We start from the raw sequence: 19,815 nt of genomic DNA, 5'->3' as shown, positions 1-19,815 counted from the left end.
GTCCAATTTTCCCAACACCATTTATTGAATAAACTATCTTTAGCCCATTGTATGTGCTTCCTTCCTCTGTTGAATATTAATTGACTATAAAGGTATGCATTTATTTCTGGGTTCTCTATTCTGTTCCATTGATTTATGTATCTGTTTTTATGCCAGTACCATGCTGTTTTGATTACTATGGTCTTATAGTATAGTTTGATATTAGGTAGTATGATTCCTCCAACTTTGTTCTTCTTTTTCAGGATTGCTGTTGTTACATGGGGCACAGCTCTGATCTCATTTTAAAAACCTTAAAAACAAGATCTAAGAGGATCAGACTGTTCCCAATAACCTAACTATATCCCAGAGTAAAATTCAAGAGTATTAATGATAATACAAAAATATCCAGCACACAAGATAAAATTCATAATGTATGGCTTCTAATAAAAAAATACAAGGCATGGAAAGAAGCAGGAAAATTCAACCATAATAAGAAAAAAAGTCAGTCAATCCCAGCTGACACAGAAGTGACACAGATGTTAGAATGAGCAGACAAGGGCATTAAAACAAGTATTATAGCTATATTTCATATGTTCACAATGTTAGAGAGAGAAATGGGAGATTCTTTTTAAAGATCCAAATTGAACTTCTAGAAATGAACATTACGATGCATGAGATAAAAAAATATACTGGATACAAATAAGAGCAGGCTAAACATTGCAGAAGAAAAAAATAGTGAATTTAAAGACATAGCAACAGAACTATCCAAGTGAAACACAGGGAAAAAAAGGATTTTAAAAAATTAACAAATGATCAGTGAGGTATGAGACAACTTCAGGTGTCCTACAGGATCCAGTGGCACAACCTCCCCTATTACCCAAGCTGCATACTCAGTGTGAGCCCACTGTGCTGGCTGTGTATACCCTCTCATTGTAGTTGAGCTTTGATTGCTGTTGGCACATCCGAGGTCAGTCACTGCCTATGTTCTGTCCAGAGTCACACACATAAGCTACAAAGAAGTCTGCAGATGGCTGCTATTTGTGCTGGGCTTGGAGTTCCCCAAGTGAGGCCAAGTTGTGAACCAAGGGTGGCTGCTGCTACTGCCAGACTTGGGGCCACTTAGCGAGAGGTATAGGGCTCACTGAGGCCAGATGCTGCTTATCTGAGAGAATTTAGTAAAATCTGAAGCAAGTCATTCATATGGAAAAGCCACTGGAAACAGCTTGGATGGGCCTGAAAGTTGGGTGGGGTCAGGCATAAGAGAATCATTATGGTGGGGCAGACAGGGTGAGACAGGTTAGTGGAGTCTCAGGTCTGGCGCTCACCTGCAGGTTCTGTGGCTATTTGGTGAGAGGGCTCAGGAAAGGAACAGTGGCCTCTGCCAGTACTTCTGTCTGGTAGAAAGATGCTCTCTAGCACCCGCCCTGATACTGGGCAACTCAGTTCCTCCCCATATGTCTCTGATGTTTTTCAGTCTGTTGTCCCATTGCTGAAGCCCAGAAAGAGTGAGTCTGAATAAGTCTGTCCTTGGGCCCTTTAAGAGGAACTGCCTGTGACAATTCCAGTAGTTTCTGTCTTTCATAGCCCCAATCCCCACTGATTTTTACAGCCAGAAGTTATGGAGATTTATCTTCCTGGCACCAGAACCCTGGGCTTGGGCATCTGGTATGGGGCTGGGGCCCCTCATTTCTCAGATATCCTTCCCAGTTCTTACCCACCACACATAGGTGTGGAACCAGCTTGTTCTACATCTTTGCTCCTCCTACCAGTCTCAATGTGGTTTCTTCTTTAATTCCATAGTTGTGGGTCTTCCACTCAGCTCCGTTTCTAATGGTTCTGAATGATTATTGTTTTGTGGTTTAGTTGTAATTTTGATGTGGTTGTGTGAGGAGGTGAGCTGTGTTTACCTACACCACCATCTCGACTGGAAGACTGTCCTCTCCATATTCTGATTCTTTCTTTATGTCTTTAAATGGAGAGGTGAGTTGAGAGGCTTGGGGTCTTGTTTCAACTGATACCCCTACAGCCTGGGTCCTGTTGATATCAGGACAGAGAGAAGCTGGCGGTACCCCCAGAGGCTGCTTCTCAAAAGAGTGCTGTCATTTCCTCAGGCCAGACCATTAGGGGAGCTCAGATACCTTCCGGAGTGTGAGACCCAGCGCCCCTCTCCTGCTCCCACAGACTTACATCTCTGCCATGGCTGAGCTGATCCAGAAAAAACTACAAGGAGAAGTGGAGAAATATCAACAGCTACAGAAGGACTTGAGTAAATCTATGTCAGGGCAGCAGAAGCTTGAAACACAGCTAACAGAAAATAATATTGTGAAGAAGGAACTGGCCCTGCTGGATGGGTCCAATGTGGTCTTTAAGCTTCTGGGTCCTGTGTTGGTCCTACAGGACCTGGGGGAGGCTAAGGCCACAGTGGGGAAGAGACCAGGCTATATCATAGCTGAAATTAAGAAACATGAATCCCAGCTCTGGGATCCTGAGCAGCAGTCAGAGCAGCAGAGGGAGACCCTTTCTCTGCTGCAGCAGGAGTTTCAGTAGGCCCAGGCGACAAAGGCAGGAGCTCCTGGGAAGGCCTGACCTCATGGTTGGGGGAGGGAGGGAAACCAGGCAGCTCTAGGGTCTATACTGTAGCTAATAAAATGTGAAAATACAAATAAATAAATAAATAAATGGTTTTTAAACATTTCCTTTGACTGTTTACATATGATGACTTGGCTTTGAGATTTCTCATCTATAATATCTGGATGGATTAAAATAAAATACAAATGGACACCAGCCTTAAGTGTTCTCTGAGCAGACAAAACCAGTTTAGTCATAATGTAAAGCATAATTTAGCTTATTTTGCAATGTTAGCGTGAACTTGGTCATTTCTTGCTTATGCCTCTGAAAATCATAAGCAAAACAAATTGACTCCCAAGGTTGTTATGAGGTAACCACTGACCAATTTCCTATCATTTAAAAAAATTCTAATGTTATAATCAATCTCGATGATGAATAAAGAGTCACTGCTTTCTCACTGTGTAAACTGCTTTATAACAACATACCCCTGAGCCTCATTCTGTGTTTTGGTTTGAATGCTCCTAGTTTGTAAACTGTCTTTTTTGTGTGTACCCAATAAATCTTTACTAATTACTATTTCAATGATTCATTGGTTTTACTTCAGCTATTTATGAACTTTTGACAGTGACTTGATTGAAATTTCAATTTTAATATCCTGTTATATGTATATTTTAAAAATTGACAGAATTAAAGGAAATAAAAGCAAATCCATAAGAGGAGATCTTAATACTTTTTTTGGGAAACTGACATCAAGTGGACAACATCAGTAAATAATATGAAATATTTAGAAATAAATCTAACAAAATATGCACAAAAATCTTTCCAGAAAAAAGCTTTATTGAAAGATATAGAACAAAAGGTGAATGTAAATGGATGTTTAACATTGTAAAAATGTCAGTTATCCCTGAAATAAGTCTATAAATTCAAAGCAGTCCCAATTGAAACCTCAGCAATATTTTTAGGGGACTTGATAAGACCATTCTAAAACAGCAGTGGAAAAATAAAGGCACACTGATAGTTCAGACAAATTTAAAAGAAAAGAACAGAGATATGTATGTGTGTCCTTTTGTCTGCATGACTCCACTGTCTGATAGCCTGGGAGACTTCTTCCTGATGCTTGCTGTTCAGAAATACGGCCTGTTTCTCTCTGTTCTCAGACCCTAACACGAGAGGTAATTTTACTAGGCCATTAGTTGCCTTCACTCTAGACTGAGACTTACAACACCCCACTGCATTTTCCCTCCAAATTCTCCTCTTACACCATTTCACAGGAATTGGCTAGCCTGTTTTATTGGTTTGCATCTTTTCCTGATCTCGTTTGGTCTAAGACTTGCACCATACCACCTGAACTTAGAAGCTAAAAACTGTGGTACTTTATTCACTGAATTTTTCCAATCTCCTACTTCCTCACTAGGTGTAGTTTTAAAGTATATTCAAAATTTCATTGACGCACCTCCCTTCATGTGGTGGAGCCAATGCCTATCTCACTGAGTGTAGGCGTGGCTTAGTAACTTGCTCCTAATGGCTAGAATAAAGTGGAAGTGATGGTATGCAACTTGGGAGAGAGGTCATAAAAGGCACTGCAACTTCCTGCCTACTCTCCATTGGATTGTTCACTCCAGGAAAGGCCAGCAGCCATAATGTAAGGTTCTTCCAGCAGCCTCCTGTCAACAGCCACATGAGCAAGCCCTCTTGGAAACAGATACTCCCTTTCAGCTTGGCTCACCTATTTATTGCAACAACCCAAGAGACTGTGAGCCAGATCTATGCAGATAAACTGACCCTTTGAAATTGTGAGCTAATAAATATATACTATTTTAAGCCACTAAGTTTTAAAAGAATTTTTTACACAGCAAAGATGATTAAATACACTGAGGGAACTGGCAACCTCTCATCTCATGCCCAGAGTTCAGGTGTCCAAAGAGAGAAGAAAAGAACATCCAGATTAATATTTTTATAGGCTGAACTGTGTCCCCCAAATTCATATGTTGAAGTCCTAACCCCCAGTACCTGAAAATGTGACTGTATTTGGAGATAGGGTTTTTAAAGAGGTCATTAAGCCGAAATGAGGTCATTGGGGTGGGCCCTAATCCAATATTACTTGTGTCCTTATAAGAAGAGCAGATTAGGACAAAGATACACTTGGAGGAAAGACCATGTGAAGACAAAGGGAGAAGCTGGCCATCTCTAAGCCAAGGAGAGTAGCTTCAGAATGAAACCAAACTTGCTGACACCAGAACTTCCAGGAAATAAATTTCTATTGTTTTAAGTCACCCAGTCTGTGGTACTTTGTTTTGGTAGCACTAGAAAACTAATACAATATTTCAAATTGTTATTGCATCACATTCTTCTATTGGTAAAGATTGGTCTTCCAAAGCAAAGCACACTTACTCTCATATAGAAGTTTCATGCTCCCTTGCAAACAGATAGAAATTAAATCTCTGTCTAAGACTGTACTATTCATTACCCACTAACTATATGTAACTACTAAGAACTTGAATGTGGTGTGACAGAAAAACTAAATTTTTAATTTTAATTAATTTTAATCCTAACTAAAAACTGGTGCTCAGTTAGTCAAAAAAACCTTACCTAAAGAAAAAATATAGCGCTTACAGTGAAAGAGGGGATAAGTATCAACTACAGCCATGTGACTTAGTGCAGTAATAAAATTATACTCTTTAATAAAAAAAAAAAATTGGTGCTCAGTTCAGTTACTGGAAAAGTTTTAGGTGTGTCTGGAACAGCTGGGTGTATAAATCTACTTTTTCCAACCATAAATTTTATTAAACCAAAATACATACTGAGTATTTTTTATGAAAACTTGCATCTGAATTGAGATGTGCTATAAGTATAAAATATATACTGGACTTCAAAATATTAAGATAAAAAAATGAATGTAAAATATGTCATTAAGAATTTTAATATTGATTGCATGTTGAAATAATGTTTTAATAAATTTGGTTAAATAAAATACTTTTTTAAAATTAATTTTATCTTTTTCTTTTAAATTTTTGAATGACTACTTGAAAATTTTGAATTACATATGTGACTAACATTATATTTCTATTTTTCTCACTATAAAACACTCACTGAATGGACTCAATATCAGAACGGTGCTAATAGAGGTAAAAAGCAGGAAACTTGAAGGTAGTCCCAGGAGATGAAAACGTCTGCAGTGCTGAAAACAATGTCTACAGAAAAATAACGGCTAAAAATTCAAGAAAATAAATGAATCCTCAAGTAGAAAACCAGCAAACAACAAAGAAACAAGGAAAGCTGCACCCAGGCACCTCATGATCCAACTGCTGTAAACTAAAGACAAAGAAAAAAAAGTTCTGAAAGAAGCACAATGAAAATCAATGCACAATATTACCCAGAGTGGACAGTAATGCAAATAACTAGATTTCTCAGGAGAAACTGTGGGCCAGAAGGAAGTGACACAGCATTTTTAAAGTGCTGTAAGACATAACTGTCAACCCAGAGTTCTATTTTCAGTGAAAATATCCTTCAGGAATGAAGGTGAAATAAAGAAATTCTCAGATGAAGGAAAATGAAGAGAATTCACAGCCAGCAGATGTGCTCTAAGAGAACTGGTAAAGGAAATTCTTCAGACAGAAGAAAAAGGGTACAAGAAGGAAACTTGGAACAACAGGAATGAAGTAAGGGCAACAGAAATGATAAATACTTAGTAAATATAATAGACTATTCTTTGCTTGAATTCTTGAAAATATGCTTGCTATTGAAAGTATAAATTATAATATTGTCTGATGGGATTTTCAGTTTATATACAAGTAATATACGTGTATAAGACTACTATAGTATAAAGTAGGGAGGGTAAGGGATCCTATAAAGTGGTAAGTTTCCTACATTTCAATTAACATGGTAAGATAATGACTCTAAATTGACAGTAAGAAGTCATATATTTTGTAATCATTAGAGCAACCAGTAAAGGAAGCTCTACAAAGAGATATGATTAAAAATAAATTAATTAAGTCCTGGCTGCTGTGGCTCAGTGGACTGAGCGTGGGCCTGCGAGTAAAGTGTTGCTGGTTTGATACCCAGTCAGGGCACATGATTAGGTTGCACATCAGGTCCCCAGTTGGGGGTGCAAGTGAGAGGCAACCACACAGTGATGTTTCTCTCCCTTTCTTTCTCCTTTCCCCTCTCTCTAAAAATAAAATAAACAAACAAACAAATAAATAAATTATTTTAAAATAAATGAATGAATTAATTAATTAAAATGGAATATTTAAAAGTTATTTAAACAACTCAAAAGAAAGCAGATGTCAGAAAGCTAATGTCCTATACACAGAGACACTCTGACATGAAGCATTTCTCCAGTTCCCTGTAGATACCAAATGGGTATTCTGCAATTTTATTCAATTCTGACACTACCCAGAATTGGTGCACACCCAACAGGTTAAAAGCTCAGTCAAACAAATTGCCCCCTGCTTCATATACAAATTGCAAGTCTGGGCCTTCCACACTTCTGACTGACTGGCTATAAGTCAGATGCTACCACAAACCCCTCCTCAATTTCAATAATCTGTTATAATGCCTCATAGAATTTAGACAAACACTTAACTTACTATTATCAGTTTATTACAAAGGACAGAATTCAGGAACAGCTAAATGGAAGAAATATATAGGGCCAGGTATGTGGGCTGGGGAGTGGAGCTTCCATGCCTTCTCAAGGCACTCCACCTTCCCAGGACCTCCATGTGCTCAGCAACCTGGAAGCTCTTTTAGGGTTTTTACTGAAGTTTCCTCATGTAGGCATGATTGGTTAAATGATAGGCCATTGATGACTATAGTCATTCTTTAGCCCCACACCTCTCCCCAGAGGCAGGTCAGTTGGGGTGTGGGGCTGTAAATTCCAGTCCTCTAGTAGATTAGTTGTTCCTCTGACAACCAACCACCAGCCTCTAAGAGTCACCTCATTAGCAGACAAAAAGACACATCACTATGGAGATTCTAAGAGTTTTAGGAGCTCTGTGCCAAGAACTGGGAAAGATGGCCAAATATATATTTCTTATCATATCACCACATCACAGCAAGAAAGGGGAAACAGGAGCAAGACATAGAGGGAACAAACAAAGACAAATTTTTAAAATGGTATACCTTAATCCAAACATATTAATTGCATTGGAAAGGTCTGTAAGTATATTCAAATTGAAAGTTGTTCTCTCCCTGACTGGTGTGGCTCAGGGGGTTGGGTGTCATCCTGCAAACCTACAGGTTGATGGTTCAATTCCTGGTCAGGGCACGTGCCTGCGTTGCAGTCCAGGTCCCCAGTTGAGGGTGCGTGCTAGAGGCACGCAGTCGATGTTTCTCTCTCTTTCTTTCTCTCTCCCTTCCCCTATCTCTAAAAATAAATAAATAAATAAACAAATAAATAAATAAATCCTTTTTAAAAAGAAAAAAGAAAAGAATTCTCAAAAAATCACTGGGACTGGAGAAGAAAAACAAGTGTCAAGAGAAACATTTTTCTGCATAATTTTAATTTTTAACAAAAATGTATTTATGCATTACTTTGTCATTAAAAATAAATGAAATTGAATTAATTTCAAAAGAGCATATTGTTTCACAGTGTGCTATGATACCATCTGGGAATCAGACATTTTTAGGTCTCCTGACTCAGGAGTGTACCCAACTGTTTTCAGCAGAATTTGTCAGATGAAATCATTAGTATTTCAATCTGTTTTCTATCAGTGTCATTTATCTTCTACTCCCATTTTCCTTCCCCTTTCCAAAGTTAAATGCTCAGGTCTGACACCTGTAACCCCAAGGATTATATATACAATCTCCTTTTCTTTTATCTACCCAACATCATACCACTTTTCTAGAATTTAATATTTTCAAAATTTTAAATATTCCCAAGTCTGGCTTTTGTATTAAATATATTCAGCAGTTTTTCCATTGCCATTTTTGATGTAACTTTAGAGCAGTGTTTTTCAAATTGTAGGTCTCCATCAGTAATGGGTCATAAAACTAATGTAATGGGTCTCAATTCACATTTATTTTTTTAAGAAATGAAAGAGAATAGAAAACACCAGAGTACATTGAAACTACAATAAGGGTGAAAATTATTTTATGAAATTGGGGTGGTTGTGAGTGTGTGTAGTGGGTTACAATGGAAAATGTACTTCTGACTGGCCGCACGTCCCAGCCAGCCTAGCGATCCTGCCGCTCCTCGGACCAAGACCTCACCAAAATGCCGTCTCAAATGGAACACGCCATGGAAACCATGATGTTCACATTTCACAAATTCGCTGGGGATAAAGGCTACTTAACAAAGGAAGACCTGAGAGTTCTCATGGAAAAGGAGTTCCCTGGATTTTTGGAAAATCAAAAAGACCCTCTGGCCGTAGACAAAATAATGAAGGACCTGGACCAGTGCCGAGATGGCAGAGTGGGCTTCCAGAGCTTCTTTTCGCTAATTGCTGGGCTCACCATCGCATGCAATGACTATTTTGTAGTACACATGAAGCAGAAGGGAAAGAAGTAGGCAGAGGAGCAGGTATTTCCTCCCTGATAGAGTTCTCCCAATGGGTCATTTAAGGAATATCTGCCCCACAGCTTCCCCCTGTATAAGGATTTCATGAGCAGATTGGGACCCTTAGAAAATGTACAAATAAAATCCCACCCCCATTTGACAAGAGAAAGAAAAGCTAATTAAAGCCAGAGAAGCGTTTGATTTTTATATTGCTTATATCCTCATGTCCTCAATAAACAAATTTCTTTTTTAGTTCAAAAAAAAAAAAAGAAAATGTACTTCTATGGGTTAAGGTAAAGAAGAAGGAGGGGGTCGAAGAGAAGAAAGATGAAAAAAACACTTCTTTAGTGAAAACATTTAGAAGAAATTTGATGCAATTTACCTTCTTTCCTTCTGATATTTAGACAATGCCTGTTTAGTTAGTTGCCAGCAAATTCTTAACTATGAAGACCTAAAATTGTTAAGTAACTGGAATTTTTACAAATGATGCCATCCATTCAATCCATATTTATTTAGCATCTATTATCTTCTAGGCCTCAGTGAAGTTTTCAGAAATTTCAGGGAAAACCAACCCTCAATCTCTCTCTTAAAAAAATTTTTTTAATTGTATGTTTTCCATTACCATTCAGTCCCCTTATACCCTCCTCCCCACTGCAACCAACACTGTGTTGTCCATGTCCATGCGTCCTTTTTCCTTTTTTGCTTGACCCCTCTGCCCACTAGCCCCTGCCACAGAGCTGTCGGCCCGCTCTCTATGAGTCTGTCTCTATTTTGCTTGTTAGTTCAGTTTGCTCATTAGATGCCACCTATGAGTGAGATCATATGATATATCTTTCTCTGACTAGTTTATTTCATTTATCATAATGTTCAGTCAACACTTATTTAGCATCTATTATGTGGTATGCCTCAGTGAAGAGTCTTCAGAAATTTCAGGGGGAACCACCCCTCAATCTCTTGAATGGAATCATGAACAAAAAATAAATAACATGTTTGCACAGGGATTAAAGCTGGTCTTGTAATACAATGGTCTCAGGGAGATCCCCACCAGAAAGAAGAGGGATCAATCAAGCAAGCATACCAAGACTCCCTGCCTCTGCCTTGGGCAGGTGAGTGGCTGGAAATGACTGCAAGAGCAGAACAGGCCACCATGGTGGTGACACCATTTCACCTCACTGAAGGATCCCTTGGGTGGGGAATCCAAACCTGAGGCCAGAAAATATTTTCTTCACTTAGGCTTGATGCTACCCCCTATTGCAGTAACTTTGAACAAAGTCTTTTTTTGTTTGTTTGTTTGTTTAACATTGTCCAGGGAAACTTTTCCTTTGACACAGCCATGCTCTAGCCAGGAGAAAAAAAAAATACTTGGACTGGAAATCAGGAAGCTGATCAAGGTCCCCCCCCCCACTCATAAATTATCAGAACTTTGAGAAAAACACTTCATCTCACTGAGCCCCTTAATTTAGAAGTTGAAAAATATTATTTTCAAGATCTCTTCTAGCACATAGGTTTTCTGATGGCTGGGTGGGCTTCATTGACACTAGGGAGAAGTATAAACACCCAGAGAAATACAGAGCAATTTAAATCTGGGTGGGTTGTCATGAGAGCTGAACAATTAAAAACACTAAGGACTAACTAGAGCATGCACTGTTGTAGTGCTCTTTCTTGGTCCCTCGAAGACTGAGAGGATGGATAAAAGACTTAAATAGAAGTCATGATACCATAAAAGTCCTAGTGGAAAATATAGGCAGTAAACTAGGGTAAGGGAAATAAAAGAAAAATAAACAAATGGGACTATTTCAAATTAAAAAGTCTAGACTTCTGGCCAAGAGGGAGGCCTAGACAGCCATGCTGCGTCTCCCTCCACAACTAAAAAGGAATACAACTATCTCAAAACTAGAAACAACCAGAAGTTCTAGAAAATCGAGCTGCACAGAAGTCCAGCAAACAAAGATATAAAGAGGAAATACTCATCCAGACAGGTAGGAGGGGTGGAGCCAGGATGGGGAGGATGCAGTGTAGTGGTGGTGGCAGCGGTGGCAGCAGCAGACTGGTGGAAAGTGCAGTCACATGTTTTAAAAAGTTGGGAGGGACACCTGGAGAGCACTCCCAGCACCAGACCAGACTACACAGCTCACAGTCCCAGCGCCAGGGAAAATAAAGCTTCATTGTTTCTGACTGTGAAAACCAGTCCACAGACCCACCACTCTGGGAATGACAACCAGGGCAACAGCTAGAGAGGTGCCGGTCCCATATGAAAGTGGGAGAAGTGCTGGAAAAGGGGCAAGTGCTGAGCAAGCTGCATTATTCCCTCTCAGACCCCTCCCCCACATACAACGCCACAACGTTATGAAATTGGTCTCCCTGTACTGAGACATACCTAAGGCTCCATCCCTTACAATATAACAGGTGTGACAGTTCTACCTAAGACACAGAAGCAAACAACACAGATGCATGTCAAGCTGAGGAGACAGAGAAGTATGGCCCAAAAGGGGGAACGGATCAAGGTTCCAGTGGGAGAACAAAGCGATGAGGCAATAACTAACCTAATAAATGAGGAGCTAACCAGCCTAATAGACGTAGAGTTCTAAATACTGGTGATAAAGATTCTCACAGACTTGACAGATATACTTAAGTATGGCAAATACATCAGGGAAGAAATGAAGGCTATGCTAAATGAAATGATGGAAAATCCACACAACACCAGTGGTGAAGGGAAGGAACCCGGGATTTCAGATCAATGATTTGGAATATAAGGAAGAAAAAAACAGCCAACCAGAACAGAATGAGGAAACAAGAATTTTAAAAAATGAAGAGAGGCTTAGGAACCTCTGAGACAACTTTAAACATGCCAACATCCAAATCATAGGGGTGCCAGAAGGAGAAGAGGAAGAGCAAAAAATTGAAAGCTTATGTGAGAAAATAATGAAGGAAAGCTCCCCAAATTTGGCGAAGGAAATAGACATACAAGTCCAGGAAGCACAGAGAGTCCCAAACAAGCTAGATCCAAAGAGGACCACACAAAGACACATCATAATTAAAATGCCAAAGGTTCAAGATAAAGAGAGAATCTTAAAAGCAGCAAGAGAAAAGCAGAGAGTTACCTACAAAGGGGTACGTGTTACAGAACCCCTTGGCTGCTCCAATTGAAAACAAACGCACGGGCTCTTTCGTTAGGGGTCCGATTGCCCGCCTCCAGAATTACAACTCTTAATACTTCAGTTGAGTGAAAAGAAAATTGTTTATTTAACAGTTACACATATCCTTGCCTCCCCCCTACCAAACCTAGCCAGCTTTAGGAAGGTCAGAAACACTGTTTCCCTACTTCCCAAACACAGTTCAGCTTCACCAGTGGCTGCCAATCATTCAATCTGATTGGGGAGGTCCTTTCTGTGCTGTGGTGCCCTTCAGCTCTCAATACAAAACCACTGGGATTCTCAGCCTCCTTGCAAACTCTTGTTTCTGTAAACCGCTTGGATCTCCTCTCCTTCTCCAGAGCACCCCTGCGAACACCCGCCAGCGAGGGAGACAGCCCCGGAGCGCGCCATCCTCCTAAAGTGTTCGCAGCTGCCTATATAGCCCTGACTGCGTCCTCTGACGCAGTGGGTGTTGCCAACAGTTCTGACCATTCACAGAACCCCACGTAGGCTCTGTGTGCTTTCCATACCTTTCCCCTGGTTCAAAACTCCTCCCATCCACCTGAGGCCTTGGAAGCATCCAAGCAATTTTGCATAATGAAAGACACCAGCCATCAGCCTCAGGTGTGTGGAGGCATTCTGAAAGCTGCTTCCTTCTCCCCATCCCCCAGCTCAAACTCCGGGGATTTTTGGACTCCCCTGTTTCTGTAACATGCTTATAAGACAGTCAGCTGATTTCTCAGAAGAAACTTTGCAGGCAAGAAGGGGCTGGCAAGAAGTGTTCGATGTGATGAAAGGCAGGGACTTACAACCAAGATTACTCTATCCAGCAAAGCTATCATTTAGAATGAAAAAGCAGATGAAGTGCTTCCCAGGCAAGGTAAAGCTAAAGGAGTTCATCATCACCAAGCTATTATTATATGAAATGTCAAAGGGACTTACTTAAGAAAAAGAAGATCAAAATTATGAACATTAAAATGACAACAAACTCAAAATTATCAACAACTGAATCTAAAAAATAAAAACAAAACCCAACTAAGCAAACCAGAATAGGAACAGAATCATAGGTATGGGGCTCATTTGGAGGGTTATCAGCTGGGAGGGGGAAAGGGGAGAAATGGGGAAATGGTGCAGGGATTAAGCAGCATAATTGGTTGGTACAAAATAGACAGGGGTAAGTTAAGAATAATATAGGAAATGGTGAAACTGAAGAACTTATTACATGCACGACCCATGGACAAAGGGGATGGGATTGCTGGAGATAGGGGGGTTACTGGGCAGAGGGGAGCAAAAGGAAACAAAATTGAGACCACTGTAACAATATAATCAATAAAATATACTTTTAAAAAATTAAAAGTTTCTGCATGGCTAAAGAAACCATCATCAAAACGAAAGGGGAACCAACTGTATGGGAGAACATATTTGCCAATGATACATCAGAAAAGGGTTCGATCTCCAAAATATATAAAGAACTCATACATCTCCACACCAGGAAGACAAACAGTCCAATTAAATAATGGGCAAAGGACCTGAATAGACACTTCTCCAAGAAGGACATACAGATGGCCCACAGACATATAAAAGGATGCTCATCATCACTAGCCATCAGAGAAATGCAAATTAAAACCACTATGAGATATCATCTCACACCTGTCAGAACAGCCATCAACAAACAACAAGTGCTGGCAAGGACGGGGAGAAAAGAGAACCTTAGTGCACTGTTGGTGGGAATGCAGACTGGTGTAGCCATTGTGGAAAGCAGTATCGAATTCCCTCAAAAAGTTAAAAATGGAACTGCCTTTTGACCCAGCAATTCCACTGCTGGTAATATATCCTAAGAATCCTGAAACACCAGTTCGAAAGAACTTATGCACCCCTACGTTAATAGCAGCACTATTTATAATAGCCAAGTGCTGAAAACAGTGCCCATCAGTAAATGAGTAAGTCAAAAAAAAACTGGTACATTTACACAATGGAATACTACAGAGCAGAAAGAAAGAAGGAACTCCTACCTTTTTTGACAGAATGAATAGAACTGGAGAGCATTATGCTAAGTGAAATAAGCTGGTCGATGAAAGACAAATACAAGCAGAATAGAACCAGAGACATGGGAACATGGAACAAACTGACAGTGGCCAGAGGAGAAAGGGGTGGGGGATAATGGTGGAAGGAAAGGGAAGAGACTAGTCAAAGAACATGTATGAATGACCCATGGACATGGACAACGATGTGGGAATTGACTGTGGGAATGGGATGTGGGCTGGGCAGAGGAGGGCAAAGGGACAAAAAATTGAAACAATTGTAATAGAATAACAATTTAAAAATAATCAATTAATTAAATAAAATGAAGAAGACCGAGGGGCTCTTCAAGAAACATGAATGTAGCCCAAGGTGAAAACCCTTGTGTGTCCAGAGCAGTGACAGACCCCAAGACGCTACCCATCTCAGACTCCCCAGACTCATTTGTTTCCAGGAGGCCACCTTTGAGGCCATTTTAAAACATTCTGGAGGAACAAGAATGGTCAGAGCAGAGAAAAAGACCCAGATAACCAGTTAAAGGATTGTAATAACCACTTTATGCAACTTAACTCTCTCTGCACTTTTACTGTTAAAACCCAACATTATCGACTCATTCTCATAAAACAGAAATGTCATTCACTCATTCATCTGGAAGAAACATTTGAGAACCTACAATGTGCCAGGCACTGAGTTGGTTACTGGGGACAAACCTAATATAATCAAGATATTATGGTCTCTGCTCACAAATACCTTACAATTCAGTGGGGAGCCATACATTAAACAAATAATTACATAAATAAATATTTAAATTTCAATTTGATAAATTCAGTATGACATGGTGGGTTCAGAGGAGACTTCTTTAAATTAAGAAAGTTAAAAATAAGCTGTGGTGGTGAAGATGTGGAGAAGTTGGAATCTTTGTGCATTGCTGACTGAATGTAAATGGTGCAGCTGCTATGGAAACAGTATGGAGGTTCCTCAAAAATTAAACATCGATTCACTGTATGATCTAGCAATTTCTCTTTTGAGTATACTTCCAGAAGAATTGAAAGCAGAATCTCAGAGATATTTGTACACTCGTGTTCATAGCAGCATTATTCACAATAGCCAGAGGATGAAAGCAACCCATGTGCACATTGATAGATGAATGAATAGACAAACTGTGGTATATGCACATAATGGAATATTATTCAGCCTTTAAAAGAAAGGAAATTCTGACATATGCTACAACATGGATGAACCTTGAAGACATTATACTAAGTGAAATAAGCCAGTCACAAAGGGACAAGTTCATAGAGGCAGAAAGTAGAATGATGGATGCCAGGGCCTGGGAAAAAGGGAGAATGGGGAGTTCTTGTTTAATGGGGACAATGTGTCAGTTTGGGAAGATGAAAACTGTCCTGGAGATGGATGGAGGTGATAGCTGCACAACATTGTGAATCTACTTAATGCCACCCACCTATACACTTAAAAAATGGTTATAATAGTAAAATTACGTTTTGCATATCTTGCTACAATTTTTAAAAAATAAGATGAAGCTTAAAAAATGAGTATAAGACAGATAAAGGACATGAAGAGACTTGTAGGCAGAGGGACAGAATATGTGGTCTTGGGTGTAGAAGCGTTTTGATTATCAGAACCAGAAAGGAGGCCAGTGCTGCTGGAGGCTAGGTTGTTGGCAGAAGGCAGCGGATGTGGCAAGAGACAAAGCTGGGGAGGTAGTCACTCTCAGAACCAGTCAACAAACCCCACGGACGCAGCCAGAGAGACCTCCCCTGGATCTATGCTGCCCCTGCTTTAGTCAAAACCCTAAAGACCAGCCCTGACTGGTATTGCTCAACAGGTTAAGCGCTGGCCTATGAACCCGTAGGTTGTCAGTTCAATTCCCAGTCAAGGCACATGCCTGGGTTGTGGGCTCCATCCCCAGTTGGAGGTGTGCAAGAGACAACCAAGAGGCAACCAATCGATGTTTCTCTCTCTCTCTTTCTCTTTCCCTTCCACTTGTGAGAGGTGCTCACAATAAAACACCAGGACACAGGACTTAAGCAGTAGATGAAGCATTGTTTATTCACAGGTCTGCAGAGCTGGACACACAGCCATATCAGGGACATGCGTGTGTCTAGAAGCAGACAAGCAAACTGGTTTTATACTAACGTGAGTAGCCCCCCCCCTTTCCCCTCTCCCCTTCTCCCCAGTTTCTCAATTTGCTGGATAATCCAGTTACAATCTAATGCAATTAACTAAATTAACTGAGGGTAGTAATTAAAGGTAATCTGATTATAGGTCTGTCTCCAGCTCTCCCTTGGAGATTCCCTAACTTGTTTGCTGGGCTGTCTAGCTACATTTTCCCATTTCCCTGTGTTTGGTGATGAATATTTTTCCCCTTTGACCTCAGAGGCATTTGAGCTGAGCTGCAGAATGTCCCTTCCTGACTTGTAGGTGTGCTAATATTGTTAACTCTGGCTCAGAGACCCCCTAATTTAAGATTTAATTACATTTGTCCTCGCTTCTAACTATTTCCTTCTGGTTTGAGAGTCGCCAATTTCTTTGTCTCTTACACACTCTCTCTAAAAATTAAGTAAATAAAATCTTTTTTAAAAAACCCTAAACATCTTTTGGTAGCAGAACTAAAACCACCTCCTAACTGGTTGCCTCCTATCTTCAAGTCTTTCCCCACTTGCTTACCAATTTACCACATGGAGAGCAGGCCCCAGGTTCTGGAGGCAAACTGCCTCCATGTGAATCCTGGCTTCGCCTCTTGCTAACTTGATAAATCACTTGGCATCCTTAAATGCCCATGGTTAAAGGTGGCAAACAGTAGTTCCTGCACCATTGGGTCTTTGTGAAGATTCAAACAGCCAGTTACACAGGCAGCATGTGCAAAGCTCAGCCAACACATCTAGGCCTATAAAAAATGTAGCTTTATTCTCCTATAGTCAAACAGTTTTTCTTTTGAGCCACCATTCTGATAGCTGATGGAAAGTTGATCTCTGTCAACAGAGGCATATCTGAGGCTTCATTTCAGAGACTTCCCAGAACCACTGTGTGGGTCAGAGCTACCTGATCAGAGTCTTGAGAGTAGGATTGAGAGCATGCGGTTTATATCAGAGGTGACCACAGAAAGCACCAGCAAGTGAGGGCGATGTGGGTCACAGAAGGGATGGAAGCCTTAGTGAGTAAGAAACTGCTTTGGGCTCCTGGTAGCTCTGCCAGATAAAACATATAACTCCTGGTTAAAAATTAATTTTAGGTCAACAATGAATAAAGTTTTATTATATATATGTCCCAATACTACAAGGAGCAATATATAAAAAAGATACCATAATGAATCTGAAATTCCAGTTTAACTGGGTGTCCTGTACTTTGTTGCTTGCTAAATCTAGTTTGGGGCTCAGCACCCCTGAAAACCTCTCACAGAATATGCCCCAGAGTTGGAACTTTCCTCGGAGTTGTCCCCAGTGATGGGTGAAGGAAATGGGGTTATTTACCCACTCACTCTTGTTCATCATTGGTGGAGGAATCCCCCAGCATCTCTGACCTCCCCTGCTCCTAAGCTGAATGTCCGCTGGCCAGCCAAAGCCCTGGGTGTAGTCAGTCACAGGTGCTTGCCTTAAGCTGCTGTCAGTGGGAGTGGCGGTGCTGTGGGAAAAGGGATGGGAAAAGCATCTGCCACAGTGGTCCTCATTATATAACAAGGCTGGCATGCACTGAGACATCGCATCTCATGTTGCCCTCAGTTTCCTTTGGCCCTGACAGCCAACTTCTCCAAGGAAGTGTTAGCCCAGATCTTGTGCTACAAACAAAGGAAATGTGGGTCCAGGGTACTGAACAAGAAGTCTTGTGTGACACACACACTCACATCTGTTTTCTTGGGGAAGCAGTGCCCACGTAGCCCGAAACTAGAGGTGGACATCTGTCCCTTTCATTCAATATCATTCACTACAGTAATCTCAGACTACAGCCAGACTGTGCAGTAACTGCCAACCGGCTCATCTTACGTGAAGTCCCCCATCACACTGAACCCCAGCAAATGGAAGAAGGCCGTGAGAGGAGAGGCAGTAAGTACTGACCCTACTTGTCCTGCTATATCAGGAGTGACTATCACTGCACAGTAAGGGCCTCTGGTCATGGAGTGGGAGAAATGATCCAGAAGCTTCCTCGCTTCCTATGCTAATAAATCTGCTAGGAGTGAGAGTTGTCCACAACCACCACTGTGATCACCACCACAAGTGGAGAGGAGGCATTGCAGCAATGCTCTATCAGTCAGGGTTCTTTAGGTAAAGGAGAAACACTTCTGTATTCCCAGAAGAAAGAAAAGTAGCAGCTTATGCAATGATCGAAAGGGATGGGGAAGCAATATGGAAACTGCTGCTAGTTCGTGAAATCAGACTTTCAATTCGCACTTCTAACCCAAAGCCACACAGGAAAGCAGTACTGGGAAATGGAGCTCCAGACCTACTTACAGTGCAGGAGACAATGGAGAAAGAAGCAGATGATACTGAATTGACAAAGACAATCTGGTACAAACAAACTAAGCCAAATACCCACATCACAGGTGGAAGGCATGAGGATACCATCAAAGCCCATGACTCCTCATGGACACCATGTGCAGAATCCCTGGGGCAAATCAAGCCCAGACAGATGTGGTGGCTTGATAATTCAGCCAGCTTCTGTCTCCCTCGCAAATGTCAAACTGCCTGGAAGTCTCAGTTATGGATCTGACACACACATCATTCTGTAATTCATAACTCCCGTGTGGCACAGGCTGTATTTCTCTCAGCCTGTTCATGCCCTCAGGCATAACTTAGTTCTTCAAAGCCCAGATTCAGAACAACAAGGTCCAGAAAGAGAAAGAAGTGTCCTTCTCTCTTGCTTAAGTTCTCCCTGAGGCACCATTTGGAGGGCCCAGAGCCTGCCTGATAATTGACACAAATATCCAAGGCCATCTGCTTTCAGTGACACCAGAGGGCTATGACCTGAACCTATGGCCCCACAGGAGAGCCACATCTTTGTGCAAAACAGAATGACAGTTCACCATTTAAGTCATAAGTACACACACCGGCAGAAGGGTCATTCTGTTACAATCCCAGATGTCTAACAGGGGAGGTTGTGATGTAATAAGTGCAGGAGAAAAAGAAGATTTCGAGGAGGAAGGTGAATTCACTTGGACTTGCTGAGTTTAAGTTGTCTGCAGGATAGCCAGGTAGAGGCAGCCAATGTGGCCCTGGAGCCAGGATTCTGTTTGTTCTTACTGAGAATATGCAAACTCCCTAGCTCTTCCCAGATCCACTCTTGTTCCTCCAGGCATTTCATGCCCTGAGGGTCATCCTCCTACAGTTATCTCTCCAGGAGCCTGGCCAATCTCTCTTCCTCATTGCCCCTGCCGTATCCCTCATAACTTGTTACCAATAGACTGCTTGTTCCAGGCCAAGGTACTGAGTGTGATGACTTGATCATTACAGAGAAGTCACTTGATAAATATTTGTTGAATAGAATTGATAAGAAAGGCTAAAGTTGTTTAGATTTTTACACCTTAAAATGTTTCCAAATCAGCCAGAAACAAGAAAAGACCATTTATGTCTGTGCTTCCACATCCAAAAACAACAGCTCACTAATCCC

The 19,815-nt window shown here is 40.9% G+C and overlaps 1 protein-coding gene and 1 pseudogene across 1 annotated transcript; both read left to right on the top strand.

Moving 5' to 3' along the window:
- Positions 1-2,175: 2,175 nt before the first annotated feature.
- On the top strand, positions 2,176-2,565 carry LOC150016042 (prefoldin subunit 6 pseudogene; annotated as a pseudogene).
- Positions 2,566-8,698: 6,133 nt separating this feature from the next.
- On the top strand, positions 8,699-9,295 carry LOC150016041 (protein S100-A10). Its single transcript, XM_090271885.1, has one exon. The coding sequence runs from the start codon at positions 8,762-8,764 to the stop codon at positions 9,053-9,055; it is 294 nt and encodes a 97-aa protein (XP_090128011.1). The 5' UTR covers positions 8,699-8,761; the 3' UTR covers positions 9,056-9,295.
- Positions 9,296-19,815: the final 10,520 nt, after the last annotated feature.

The sequence above is a fragment of the Furipterus horrens genome, unplaced genomic scaffold (assembly GCF_987537825.1).
Source record: "Furipterus horrens unplaced genomic scaffold, mFurHor1.1.pri manual_scaffold_3, whole genome shotgun sequence".
Lineage (NCBI taxonomy): Eukaryota > Metazoa > Chordata > Mammalia > Chiroptera > Furipteridae > Furipterus > Furipterus horrens.
This window is presented reverse-complemented; position numbering and strand designations above follow the sequence as displayed.